General features: G+C 44.0%; 1 protein-coding gene across 6 annotated transcripts in view; it reads right to left on the reverse strand.

Moving 5' to 3' along the window:
- pax6b (paired box 6b) overlaps window positions 1–15209 on the reverse strand; it is a 41745-nt gene that overhangs the window by 13724 nt on the left and 12812 nt on the right. For 3 of the 6 annotated variants that reach the window (XM_051077740.1, XM_018667942.2, XM_018667944.2), the window contains exon 4: window positions 2872–3067. In XM_051077740.1, coding sequence (XP_050933697.1) covers window positions 2872–2884 — 13 coding nt within the window. In that variant the 5' untranslated portion in view covers window positions 2885–3067. Of the gene's footprint in view, window positions 1–6; window positions 81–2871; window positions 3068–3300; window positions 3469–9270; window positions 9472–15209 lie in introns of those variants that run through there. The other 3 variants (XM_018667940.2, XM_018667941.2, XM_018667945.2) reach the window with 3 other exon arrangements.

Raw genomic sequence — 15209 nt, forward strand, 5'->3', positions numbered from 1 at the left:
ACTTGCCTGGAAACAGAGTTGACTGTCCACTCTATAACAATTTAGTCAATCATCTGCCGTTTTCACTACTTAATGTCTCCCTATAGGACAAAGCAAAACAACACATTAGCACAGCCACAGCTATACTGATGCACTCAAACCTACTGTATCTTCATTTAGATTTAACCCGAATGTTGCTGCCAAGCAAAGTGAATGAACTAACTGACGCGGGACAACAGTATTGTAGCATCTAACTCTGTCAAAGTAAATTCTAACTACCAACCCCAGACGAGACTCTTTTAACAGCACGGTGTCTTTCAAGGCCTTTTATAAAGAAATCAGCCCTCATCGTCTCAGCGTGAGGTTTCTACGTTTTCCCCCTAAAACTTGATATCCCCTCCTCTCATCCTTTGAAACTGTACAGTGACACACGTTGTCTACCTCGCCTCGCTGCTCTGCAAAAGTCCAGACCAGGAGAGGGGAGGTGTGCGTGTGTGTGTGTGTGTGTGTGTGTGTGTGTATGTGTGTGTGAGGGGGTAACAAAGCTGGTGTACAAAGCCTGCTGCTGGACTCTAACAATGCACCCCCTTCTCTTTTTTTCTCTGCCTCCATATACCTCAAACCCGGGGCGAAAACTCGGCCTCCGCGACTAGAAACACACAGCTTCCCCACTAAACACACCAACAAGTTCAGATTAATACAAAGAGCCGGAGGCATGCATCCACCCCCTCCGGGACCATTCACACACACATACACATACACACACACACACACACACACTCTCTCTCTCTCTCTCACACACACACAAACACACGACCGTGACCCCGGTGCCGCTAGTGCGTGAATGTGGGTTTTGTTTGCCCTACTTTTTTTTTTTTTCTTCAGAAAGAATTTTAAAAAGTAATTTCTTGTTATAAATATTTGGTGGTTATTTTGTGCTGCTGGTGCGGGTTGTAAAGCGGGTTTAAAGACACAACAGCGCAGTAGGGCGCTCAATTGGAAAAGACAAATGCATTAAAGAAGCCATTGAATGGGGAGAACAGATAAAAAGGGGGCCAGGGAGGGAGAAGTCTGAAGTTTTCATTTTCTCCCCTCCGTGCAAAGTTGTGTTGTGTGCAGAGCAAAATGGCCTAATACCCGACGTCTAACAGGCTGTGTTTAGTCCGAGCCCTGGTTTTGTGAGATGCACGCACTATACGAAGGCCGCCATTGCATTTAGACTGCAGCTTTTCTTTCATGTTTTAACAAATAGGCTGCTCGGTCATTAATCAAATTCAGATTCCATCACACTGGCCCACATAGCCTGAGTTAGCCTGTTTAGCATAACATTAAATGACCAGTAAACAACCACTAAATTACGCAGATATCACCATCATTCCTCGTCCTAATGTCATGGTGTTGATGTTAGAATGTGGGGAAATATAAATAAATAAAAGAAGAAGCCTGTTAAACCAGAGCAAAATGAGAAACGCACCGGCAGTCAAGTAGCTTTCAGCCCATGTAAGGTCCAAGTGGTTAATCATTTATTTAAGGTCGAAAGCTCAAACGTTGTTGTTCCTGAGGTTAACTACGATCTAATCTGCATTTCTTTTCCTTTAGTAATCCGGTAACAACAATGTCTTAATTCAACATGCTTATTCTGGCCGCTGGATCCTGCGCTCACACAACATTCAAATGCAGAAACAGTCTATGTAAGGCCCTGGCTACAGTGGCACCCGGTGCAAGCTGGAGGCTAAACAGAGGGAATATATCAACTGAAGGTGACTGCTGGAAATTTGCTACATTATTACTAATAGTGTATTTAGTGATTTAGTTTTTACAATGACTGTAGCCAACAGGTTTAATTTCAGCTCAACAATGACATGTCTCAACATATTCTAAGGAATAGGCCTGGTATGTTTTTGCTGTCAGTCTTTTTAAGTTTTATTATATCTTTGGCTGAATAATGATGAATTTATCCGTAAGATTACAAAAATAAAAATGCACAATTGCAGCAAATAAATGCACGTTTTACTAATTTGCACACCCGTCTTTGCAAAATAATATAAAACCAGCAGCAGATTGTGTCCAAATTTTCTATTTTATCACATCACTGAAATTATTTGAAGTATTATTTACTAGTTTAAGGCTTGTGAAGATGTGACCAGTATGAACTATCCTAGCTGGTAAAATGTAAAAGTGGTTTAACTCGCTGTCATTAGAGTAAAAGGTTAAAGCAGCTCAGATAAAAAGGGGGAAAGTTGGATTTTCTCTGACACACAAACAACGAGCCGCCTCCCGAAGTGAAGTGCTTCGTGGATCCTTTCTTTTTTCTTTCCTTCTTTTTTCTTTTTTTTTTTTTCTTTCTTTTTTTATTTAGTAGAAGGCGCTTGGGTGACTCGGCTGCATGAATCAATCTGACACCTTTCCTCAACGGGTCATTGCGCCCCATTCTCCACGATGATCACTGTCCTGGCCCAACGTGACTTTTTACTCTTTTGCTGTCATAAATAAGCGGTAAAGATATCCGTAAGGCCTGAACACGACAACAATAACAACACACACACACACACACACACACACACACACATACACATACACATACACATACACATACACAAGCAAACCAAAAAATATCGAGCAGATAAAACGGGACAGAGACGCTAAAGGCTGTTCGCACTTTTGAGAGTCCAGTCAGAAGACAGGCTGCACAGTCCAAACGATAAAACAAGCACAACCTCACCACTGAACCTCAACCTACAGCCGAGAATAAACGACCTATAATAATAATAATAATAATAATAATAATAATAATAATAATAATAATAGTAATAATAATAATAATAATATGGCATGTCCCAAATAATAATTCCAGAATTTACAGCACAGACAAACTTTAAGTCAGGATCTCACCTTTTTGGGGCATCCTGCGTCGTTGTCAAAGTCCTTGGCAAACTACAGGCTATTCAGCCTAGTTGTCCACACCACAGAAAGAAGGAGGAAAAAAAAAAAAAAAAGAAAGCCGACCAGGATCAGTCTCTCTCGGGGGAAGTTTAGAAGAGGAAAAATTAGTTTCCAGTGGTCTTCGGCGGAGACGGAGGGGATATCCCTGCGAAGGAGACAGAGATTGACAGTGAACTCAGATGTCAGGACGCACGGAGTTTGGCGAGGATGTGCGCTGGCGTGTGAGAGAGCGAATGAGAGAGTCGGGAAGAGAGAGAGTGGGGAAGAGAGAGAAAGAGAGAGAGGGGGGAGGGAGGGAGGGGGAGGAGGGAGGGAGGGAGAGTAGGAGAGTGGTGGTGGTAAGAAGAAGGAGGTGGGGGTAAGAGAGAATGAGCACACCTATGCTGATTGGTGATGGAACAAGTGTATTAATGTATGTGTTTCCTGGTCTGCTGTGTGCAGCCTCTCCTCGCCTCGCCTCGCCTCGCCTCCCTCCGCCGCTCTTCACTGGCCCATTAGCGCGACCCGACCTCTGTCATCATCCCCCATATAAACACTTCCCCCTGCACCACAGCCAAAGCGGGAAAACGGGGCCGAGCCACAGCGAGAGAGAGAGAGAGAGAGAAAGAAAGGGAGGGAGAGAGAGCCTCGTCTTCCCAACCCACTAATCAGCCCACGCATGCAAATACCCAGCGCTCACTTGCTGAATATTGCCCTATTGCGAAGCAACTGCCTCGGAAATGCCCATTGGACGGAAGGACTATATTCTTCCAGGCTGAACTGGGTTCGCGCAGGGAATCTCAGGCATGTTCAGCCTCCAACCTGAGGCTAGCTAAGAGCTGCAAGGAGTGTGTGTGTATGTGTGTGTGTGTGTGTGTGTGTGGTGGGTGGGTGGATGGGGGCTGCTGGACGGAAACTAGCGGCGGAGCGGCACTGCACGTGAACACACGGACCACGTAACATGAAATTCAAAAGACAGCGTGCCTTTTTATTATCGAGACAGCCGACGCCATTAAAGTTACAGGGACGCGTGCAGTTAATGCTGTCGAAAAGTTTTGGGGACATGTTGCACAATGTCACCTCTGTGTTGTGTTTTGTTTTGTTTTGCTTTTTGTTTTCACCCACGTGCTAAATACAGTCCTGCAGGTCTCTCACTGACAAACACGAAATGTTCAAAATAGCTTCCACCAGTTTAAAGCACAAAGGAGCTTGCTCCAAAATAAACAACAATAATTTAAATAATGATGATGATAAGAAAGAATGCTAAGGATGGATCTCTGGTGCTGCGCGGAGTTGGGGAAAGTTTTTTCTCAGCTAAAAGCTGCAAATGGGAGCAGAGTGACTTTGAGGATCTTCTGCGTCTGAAAACTGCACGGCCCTCCCTCCCTAACTCCCTCCCTAAAAACAATCAGAAATGTCCGCCACCACGTGCTTTTGTTGATTCTTTTGGGTATCACCTTCCCCCTGAATGGCCTCCCCCCTCCACCCCCCACTCTCCTGTCAACAAGAACACCATGCGTAAAAGAGCGCAGCCTTTAGGCCAAGCTCGGGTGCTTTTTATGGACACATTTAGCGAGGCGCGGCGACGTCACTCACCGCGACACACTGACAGCAAATAGCACGCGTGAAATAAAAGTAAAGCAAATGACCGCGTAGCCATGACCACACGCTCCCAAACTGCGCCGGTTGAATTGACTGGCTATTAACGCACACCTCAACGCACCCCAAAGGCAACCCCTCTGCGCCCCGTGTTTGAGCGCACAACCCCGGAGCTTTTCTGGGGGCAGCACCAGTCTCGGCACTGAGGAGCCCCGCCGCTCATTCCGAAAGGAGGAGAACCGAAGACGGGGGAAGAAGAGAATGAGGGCTGTATGGAAGTGGAGGCCGAACTAAAGCAGAAAAGGGGGTGCGTGAAAGGGCAAAAAGAGAGAGGGGGGGGGGGCAGGAATAAGCAGGGGGAGGGGAGAGAAATTGCTTGTTTTTTGGATGGGAGGGGGGGCATGAAATGAAGTCATGGAGGCCTACACTTGACTTTCTTTGACATGTGAAAAAGTAGGAGAAGTCAGAGCTCATCAATAAAACACTTCGGAGGTGAAAGAGGGCTCCCTAACAACCATCGCATTCCTGACTATGGGTTCAATGAGTAGACAAACGACGCTGCCAGAGAGAGAGAGAGAGAGAGAATGAGAGAGAGAGAGAGAGAGAGAGAGGGTGGGAGAGGGAGGGAGGAAGAGGAGAGGGAGTGAGAGAGAGAGGGACTGCCCGGCCTGAATGGGGCCCTCAGTGGGCCGGCGAGATAATGAGCTGAGAGAGGACCGCGGCTCAAACTGTCACCGAGGGTCCCGCGGTGAGGAACAACACTTTGGCCAATACTCCTTCATCAAACAACCCGTAAACTAAACGAGCACATTCATCTGTTTCTCCTTCCCCGCATTGTTTCTACTCACTTAGACTGGTGGCTCAGGCCCTATATGCCTACCCCCGTGAATGGCCGCAGCTTATATCAGCTGTGGTAGTGCTGGAGGGGGGGGACTGCGTGAGTGAGCCCCCCCCCCCTCCTTAAGTCACCCCACCGGATAAGAGTTGTGCGCGCGACGAGGGAACCTGGTGACGATTTTACAGTGACTGAAGGTGGAGTTATTTATGCCAAATTTACTTTTATTTTCACACTTTTGGAGGGAGGTGGTTTTTCTGACTGAGTTAGGGAGGCAGTGTGAGAACACTAGAGAAGTACAATATGGGCTGTTGACTGCAGGACCAAAGAGGAGCCTGCTGAACTTCTGCAGTGTTTACTGAACTGTGCGTCCTCGTGTCGGTCAACTATAGTGAGCGCGTGTGGCTTGGGCAGTTGCAAGTTCAGTGCCCATCCACTGGTTCTCAGTCAGAAGAAAAAGAATTTTTAAAAATTAAAAAGAGTTTAACCCAAAATCTGAGCTCAGGTGTGTAACGAGATGCTGCAAAAAAAATATTTAACACCTCATCCAAATATTAAAACGTGATCTCTGCTGCCAAACTCCGCCAGCCTCGTGTCTCCTAGTTAAAATACTTATCTCTTGTGTTAATGGTGTACCTTTGCAGTGCAAATGTTATTGCCAAACACTTGCCACAGACTGCAGCTGTCAAAAATTCACACCACTAACCTGCCTTTCCCCCCCTGAAAGACAGATTCCCTGATGAGTGTGTCAAGTAGTTTTCTTTGGAAACAATACCTCCAGTAGGTTATTGATTTCTTTGGTTAAGCTGTAAATCCGCTCCGAGAGCTAATTCGTTGTCTCCACTCTCAAGAGATTTCTGGTTTTTCACAACCTTCACTCGCATGCCAAGTAGGCCTGTACAGCTCCATCTACAGCAGGTGACGGTCAAGAAGCCTGCTGGAATCATGTATTTCCTGTATGTATTTTTTGTGTTTGTTTTGTAATGTCGTGTGGATTGCTGTAGAAGTTTAAAAAAAAACGGGATATGCCCATGTTGGGAAAGCAATTAGCCCAATTCGGATTAGCAGCAACTAATGTCACAGGCCTTGAAAAGAAAGCCTAATCTGGTCGCTATTTTCCCCTGAGGCATTGTGGCATTTGTACCCCTCTAGAAACTTTTAAATACAAAAAAAGAAAGAAAGGAGGAAAGAAAAGAAAAAAACATAAGGGGAGGGAGCTGCAGTGAAAAACAGTGGCATTGTTTTTGGGCAGGGAAAGGGGATGTAGTGGAGGGTAAACCCACCTAATTTATAGCTTTTATTTAGGATTACAGTTTACCCTTTACAGGCTGATAGAAATCTTTCTGAGTTAATTCATAAAGCTGCTAGAAATTGTTTCCAATTAGTTTTGTTGTGTTATTTTTCTGCAAACATTATTACTTAAAAAAAATATTGATACTTGTTTGGCTTTGCGATGATCCCCCACTGGAGGTCACAGTTTACTCAGCTTTTATTTATCTGGACATCTGGGGAGATCTATTAGAGGATGTTACAATATTGTTCCAACATTGCATACAGCAAATAAAGAGAGGCTTTGCCAAATCCCTCTGATTAATGGAGATATTGAAAAGGAAAATTGGAGCATTTGACCTATATCCCGCTAATTTTAAATTTATGTTGTTTTTTTGTTTTGTTTTTTTTTTTTGGAGAAGTGAAGGCGTGGGTTAGTTTTTCCCTCAGGAAGAAACACCACTAAAATCTGTTTGTTTTCTTTTGTTTCAGGACATTAGTGCACGCACATTGTAAGTGCTGCCTGTTATTACCTCCCACAAATCCCAACTCTACCTGCTGCGCATCAAAACTCATCATTTACAGGCCTCACATTTTAAAACATCTGCTTTACGCACGGCTGAGCAAAAAATAAATAAATAAATAAATTTTAAAAATCGCCTATATTATATAATATTATAATATTATTTTTTATTTTTATTGTTCGTATTATTAGAAGCAGTACTAGTATTAGATCATTTTAACAGTAATGTGTGCTGTCTTGTTATTATCATGTGATATGACAAATCAGTCTGAGTTGAAAAAAAAATCAAATAGAATTTTAATCAATGAAAATGTAACAAGTTATATGAATTAAATACAACATATACAGTTTATATTATTATCATTATTATTATTATTATTATTATTGATAGTGTTTATTTTGTGACAATGATCACCACAAATATCGACCTGCATTTCTAAGTTGTATTCTTGTTCAGATGATCCTGTCATTCATCAAACAGCCTCGGACTGTCACATTTATTCTCATTTATAGAGATTTATGAGTACATTACCTTAATTAATTGCACTTTTACAATGTGTAATTCTATATTTCTGTTTGTTTTCTTTTTTTAAAAAAAATAACAAATTAACAATCACATGCGTGTTTTGACTCTCTTTTTTTGGCTCTACTTATTTAAAGCGTGTTGTACATGGAGCGCGACCCGGAAGAGAAGTGGTATTAATTGTATTAATGACGAGTCATTAAGTGAACGTGAGGAAACATAACTCCACCAGGACGTGGACAAAACAATGATGTTTCATGAGGAAAAGGAGGAGGTTTGCAGATGGTCTAAAGGCCCAACAAGCACAAACCCTCTGCGCTTTTTAAACATGTCCCATCAAAGTAAGTCTACATGCTCATTAACGAACTGTATTTCCAACTGAGTTAGGGTGCACCCTCCTCCTCACGAGGTGGGATGTGTTGAGGGATACATTAATGCAAATGTAATTTTTATTTAACTAGTTCGGCGTTCACAGTGCGCGATCTTGGAAGTTTATGGGGAGACAATGGAATGAAACTGTGTAACCCACAGTGAGGTGTATACAGTCCACAGAAGCCCTCTCCTGGCAAAAGGCTGAAGGGTGGGATAAACACCGGGGCTAATGGTGTCACAGCGCTGCTCGGCAAGCGTGACAGAAAGAAACACTGGATCCAAACATACAAGAGCCTGGACCTGAGGCATCCAAAGTCTCCTCCAGCTACTGTTTGGAAACCAGATTGTATTTTTAGCTTTACGAGACTTTTTAAAAAATAGCCCACACATGGAAGCTCATCTCAGTAGATGGGACCAAAATACAAAAATCTAATTTAAAAACACATAAAAAAAATCCAAGTACAACTACTAGGCCAAGGCCCCTTCTTAGACTAAAATCAATGCAAAAACCCTCAAGGCACACATGTCAGCACCCATCTAGGTTTAGTTATAGTAGTTTTTTTTTTTTTGTTTTTTTTGAAGTTGCTGTCAAAACTTAGAAGACTATTTTATTTTACAACACGACCACAGACTTACTGAACTGAAAATTTAACCCAAAAAATATTAATAATCTTAAATCTACTCCGCTGATGGACAGCGTCATTTCCACCGCGCTGATGGATCGGGTGGAGCCGAACAGATCCCATACACACATTTAGGAGTTTACAGTATAGGTCGAAGCCTTTAATTTCCCCCCCGGCGTAAAGTTCACAATAATAGGCGCTTTTTAAAAAAGGAGTGACGTTCGCTTAATTCCTCGGTGAAGATCGCTAATTACACGCTGTATGTCTGTGTATGTGTGTTTGATAAAAGACAACAGAAATGAAGTCAGCTCGCTGCTCTGTGTGGGTGTGCACCTCCTCCTGTAGCCTGCACAGGGGAAACAAACGTGCAAGCACTTAACCAATATATATATATATATATTTAACCTAACTTTGCCCGTGCGCCAAGCTTACAATCAATCTGCACGCGCACTCAAAAGTTGCTGCTTTAAATTTCCTCTACGCCTTTAAATGCTCGAGGAAATTTGGCAAAGTGTAGAAGCGCGCACCACTGCAGTGTTTAAATATTCTCAGAGAGATAATCTCCAGAGTTTATAATACTGAAAATAATCTGTTTAAAAAATATATATAGTCCCTTCAAACTCACCGGAGGAAAGGCAGCAGACGCGTCTGACCGGTATCCTGTGCGTATAAATTCTTTTTCTTCTTCCCCCTCCCCCGGATCTCTCCTCCGCTGTCGCAGCCACAGACAAACTTTATAGGTCCCGATTTAAAAAATCTTATCTACCCCTGGATCCGCCGTGGAGTTGAAATGTCAATGAGAGTCGTGGAAAAAAATCTGCGGCTCTTACCAGCAACTTTCCCTTCAGCATCAGCCCTCAAGTTGGCAGTGATTGGCTGGAGCGACGGGACGACGTCATACCTTGGACAGGACACGGAACGCCAGAACGGGGAAGTGCACAAGGTAGCCCTACATGTGGAGCGCACCGGCCTGTTTACTGTCCCAGTAAACGCTGTCTGCTGCTGCTGTGTGCAGGGGCTGACAGCTAACGACTCACTCTGCAGGCTCCTGATTTTATTTGATTCTATTTTACTTTCTTTTATTTTACTTCATTTTGCTTTGAGTTAATTCTGCGCTGTTTTTCCAAACTGTCTCAAATTTCAGACAGACAGCGAACAGTTTTCACTCCTAGATACTTTACACTGAGCTACTGTGTAGACTAATTGTTTCCATGATTTTTATAGAGAGATTAGAGAAACTCAGCGCCGCAGGGATTCAACGACTTGCTCAAGAGCACTTCGGCAAGAGAGATGGGTTGTGGTTAGAGGCGGTAAAACTCCTCCGAGTAAAGGACGATTCCTTCAAGAAACAAGTGTTTCCAGTGATTCTAAGAGTAAAAGTCAGAAATAGGGAGAGTCTCCCTGCGCTTATCCTGAAATGGAGTCTTACAGTAAAATACTTTCAGTCGCGCAGAAGACGTGGACGGTGTAGTTTTTGCAAACTCTGCAAGATACTGTTCATATAACTTTAGATGTAGGAAGACAATCACCACTGCTAACAACAACTACAGAGCAGACTGACTATAAGCGTCTTAAGACATGAGTAGTTGTTGTTGTGTTTTTTAATCTGGGCATGCTCACTGTGCAACAGGTGTGGACAGAACAGGTGCAGGCAAGTCCCATTCAAAGAACCTGTGAAAACATCTCTTTCATTGTTCGTCCTGATGTGATTAGGCTGTGGGCCTGGACCCATCTCCAAGGCTCTGATGTTACACAGCGCATTGTGACACACTTGTGTTTCATGTATTAAAAACATCATCATAAACATGAGTTCCACGTGCAGACGATTCACTGTTTTATCCTGGGCTAAAAACCTTTATATATTTCTACAGCCCTGTAAAGTTGCCACGCGTAGCTCGTAATGGGGCTTCAGCTTGCCTTTTACTAAGGCAGGCTAAAAGCCTCAAGACCCTGTTTCACAACCTCTGATGTTTGTGTCAATTTGAACAAGAACGGTGAGTAAATGGGCAACCGCGCCGCCGCTCGTCTCTCAGGAAGAGACTGGGGCAGCGCAGGTACGGGCCAGTCAGGACTGGCTGTGTTTGGGGCCATTATTTGGGAAGGAACAGCCATTAAGAGGCCTTGATACTGTGCAACGCAGCAGGGTGCTCGACATCCGCGCTGGAAACCGCACGGCTTGGGTCCCTGCTTATCAGGCTGTCAATAAAACGAGATGGGATACAGCGGTCGAGCCAGGTGCTCCCTTTCCCTTCCCACACAGCCCCGCTCTCCAGAAGCAGATCAGGCGTAAACGCAAATCTGTCCAGCCGGTTTTCCCTCTGCCGTCACCACGCTGCTGCACAACGCCACCTCTCTCTCCCTCCCTCTCTCTGTCTCTCTCTCTCTCTCTATCTCTCTCTCACACACACTAAAGCACATTGACAGCTGTTTCTGATTTTCAATGGAAGTAAGGAAACAACTTTGCAACTCAAATACAAATCTCAGTAAATATCTGCCTGGATTTTCATCTTCACCGCTGATGCATATTTTGCAACCACATACATTTCCGTAAAGGTTAAGTACCTGACATTAACTTACACGTGGGATGTAAACAAGCCTGCAATGCAACAACAACATGTATAAAACTTGAGATTACAGAGGAATGTCTTCAAACTACGGAAGCCCACCCGCCCACCTCCACTCCACCTGTGCGAAATTTTCCAGGGAAGAAAAAAAAAACAAGCCAATGTCTCGCTCGCTCCGACTGATCAAATTTAAAACAAATTGTGTAATGATCGACCTCCCCTCTCTAGCCATGCAGAACATTATGCTGCCATAGCCTACGCCTCATGAGCTTATTGTTTACTGCCGCTGTAGCAGACAAGAGAAAAATGTCCAGGGGACCCGAGCGAGCACGTTACCAGAGAGCGAGAGGGTGCACACGCGGCAGTTGACGCTGCGTTCAAAGTGGGGGTGTGGGGTGTGGGGGGGTATTTCATCCATCTAAATTAGGATTAATTGCAATGAAGACGAGGAGGTAAGTTCCATCTGAACTTCAACTTTGAACTGGCTGTGAAATAGGCCCTACGTTTAATTGAAGCTTTCTAATATTCATCAACGTGTCTTTTAACTGCATGGTGACTTTTTCGCGTAAAAAAAAAAAAAAAACTTGATAGGGTTATATTAGTCTGAGAAACTGTGGAAGAAAGGGCCAAAGTTAGTGAAATTGGAGCCTGATCTGGCATGGAGGGGGTAAAATTGTCAGGCCTGTTCCTGCTGACTCTGCCACTCACACAGCAGGCATGTAGTGAGCAGAGATGTTTAGATTGGTTATCTGATATTTACAATTTAAGATACAGTGTCCAGAGATAATATAGCCTAATTACCCCCCCGAACACACAAACCCCACAACTAAAACGCACGCGCGCGCGCGCACATATACTCCTCATCTCTCTCTCTCTCTCTCTCTCCCTCTTTTTCTCTCTTCTCCCCCTGTGTGAAATGTTTTAATAAGCCCTACACGCTCTGTGTGCAGAGTTTGATTTGTTTTCTCTCCATGCTCCCCGGCCCTGGATCGAGACATTAGCCGAATTCCCCCGGGGTGATTGGATGCAATTTGTCCGGAGTAGACAGGCACGTCCTGGATGTTAGGAATTCACTTTGGCTCAACGTGACAAGTCTGACTTCGATCTACAATTGCATCTGAAAGTGCAGCGAGCGGAAAGATCCCATGCCATTAAGTGTTCTTCTCCCCTCCTCCTCCCCCCCTCCGACGTTTTTTTTTTTTTTTTTTCAAAATAACAAGATCCCCCATTTGCCCACAAATATTCATAACAATTCCATTTGCGACACCTCTAATCTGCTTGTGAGGCCCGATATGCGGCGGTAAATGCGGGCTGTGACGGCGGCGGCGCACATGGTCAGTTCGCCGAGTCAGACCGGAGAGAAAGTCCAAACGAGGGGATACTGTGCCCTAAATCTATGACCCTTTAAATTAGATTAAAGATTGACAGTGGGCTGGATTTAAAAAAAAAAAAAAAAAAAACTAAACGTAAGACTGACACCTGCCACGCAGGCTTGGTCGTGATTGATTCTGATGCGTCGTGCTGGCAACAATAATGCTGCTGTTTTACGCAGGGCTGAGTAGGCGCATTTATCACTCACTTGCCAGGAGTGGCTGAAGTCAGTGTCCGTGTCGCGCTGTGAGCTGACAGGGGAAAATGGGAGCTAACGAGGTTGTCAGATGTCCTGACAAGACAAATGAGAGCTCGTCACTCCCTGCGCTTTAATAACGTTTAATGGAAACGTATTGCACCGTTCAAAATAAAGTGTTACACATACCGGGGGTCTGGCGGCGACGCAGTTAATTACGCACGGCGAGGTAAATTACGCATCAGCTAAAGGGTGTTGGCCTGGATTCAGCGCCACCAATGACGACTGTATCTATATAACACCTATGATTTTGTAGCTAACAGACCAACTCGACCCTGGGAGTTTGTGTTATTGCTTTCAAAGAGTGATTAGACTTAAGTTGACTGAGAAATAATTCAAGCAAAACTGGCTTCTAGTGACTCCAACATGTCCAGTCACAAATTTGTGAAGAGCAAATCTTAACAACAGTTGGAGGATTAAAAAAAAAATCTGATTAGAAATGTTAAAAAGTGAGAATATCTGAGAGGGTATCTGCTTTCATTTCGCTAAAACCGATGTTTAACCATCAACTACTTGACTAACAGATAAAGGCAGGTGTTCCACGTGTAAGCAGATGTTTTCTCTTAATGTTCAAGTGTTATATAAGAAGGATATTTTCCTGTTAGTCAGTTTAATATTAGAAATTTAACATAATTTCTATCAGTGCTGAAGACTATGAACGCACTTTGTAGGTTGTGTGTCAGTGCAGCAGCCTCCTGTAACCAACATTGTTGCCCTAACGTGTTTGCCCCCTTCACACTGACACATATCTTTAAAGCGTGTATTTGAACTGTAACTCCTCTCACCTGTTACAGATTCTGTAAGTGGTCTGCACTGTGTGGGTCCCCACCCTCTCCACATTACTCGTGTTTGAGCAGTGATCTTAATGATTTTTGTGAATCACGTTGAGCGCTGAGGTTGTGCATTCTTCTGTGTAATTCATGGTGTGCGATATAGCCAACACACGGTATGGTAGTTATGGTCATGATACATAATCCCCAGGGCAGGACTGATGCTGCATGGGCTCTAACTAACCCGTGCTGCTCATACTCTTTGTATTAGAGACTCTCCAGCCGCTTTATATTTATTTGGTGTATCTCGTATTGTGGCTGTTCTAAGCAGCTGTGTTTCCCAGTCTATGAAGCCCCGTGTTGATCTGCTCTAACTTTCTATTTTCTCTCTTTACACACAATGATTTCTGCGATGCATTATCAGCTGACTCAGAAAAACCGAGGCAGTGAAAGCAGCGGTCTCGTTCACACACCTCTCTTACTCACTATATTATGAATAAAACTATAACGACATTTCGCGTGCCATCTCGGAATAGGTGAGTTTAGTATCTACATGATGGCAGCGATTCGTTACTTGGCATTAGAGGCTCACCTCACCACACATTCCACAAATTCACGGTGAGTGACAGGTGATGGTCGTTTGTATAGATCTCGCTCGGCCCCCTGCTCCTTTCTCTCCTGATGGAGGGGGTGGAGGGATTCGCGCGTTAAAAAAAAAAACCAAAAAACATAGGACATAATTTCACTAATACCATGCCTCACCTGGCCTCTGGCCACTTTTCTGCACAGGGTCAGAGAGGCCGGAACACCTGCTGCAGAGAAGCAGCGAGAGAGGATCCGAGGAGGAGAGGTAATCATACTGCACACCGCTGCACACATGGCTACATACTGCAGAACCCACACACAATTTATATATTCCATTAGATAGATAGATAGATAGATAGATAGATAGATAGATAGATAGATAGATAGATAGATAGATAGAATATATTTTTGCGCGCAAAACGGCAAAAACTAAATGTTAAAATGCCCGAATAAATGCGTATGTGATGCCAGCAAGACGCACGGGCCAGTGGGACCTTCTACAAACAACCCTATAGCTCCGAGCAAAGAGAGGAGACGGAACATAAAACACCAAATGTGACAAACTCAACGCAGATCTGTGTGATACGTATAAATGGATGCAGCGGCACAAACGCTGTACGTGAACTCACACAGATAACCGGGGCTATGTAAAACAACACACACTAAATCAGGCAATAACGACGACAAACCGTCTGGAAAATGGACGCACATAGTGCAGCAAGAAATCACTTCTTCTTCCTCCCCTCCCTCCTTCTCCGTGTCTGGATGACAAATCCTATCCTGGAGTAAATATTTTGAGGATAATTGAACTGATTGTTATTTGCAAGTTTCTCTGTCTTGAATATAAAGGCGGCGGCGTGCCTGCGCGCACTCATAATGACTTTCAGACCATTGGCAAGATATATTCATAATGTGGCGAATCTTAAATCGCTAATACGCCATTCTGCAGAATATGTCAGGATGCATTATTGATTTGGCTTTTTTCTAACCCCTCGCAAATATTCTTTTAAACACTAAA

The sequence above is a fragment of the Lates calcarifer genome, linkage group LG2 (assembly GCF_001640805.2).
Source record: "Lates calcarifer isolate ASB-BC8 linkage group LG2, TLL_Latcal_v3, whole genome shotgun sequence".
Taxonomy (NCBI): domain Eukaryota; kingdom Metazoa; phylum Chordata; class Actinopteri; family Centropomidae; genus Lates; species Lates calcarifer.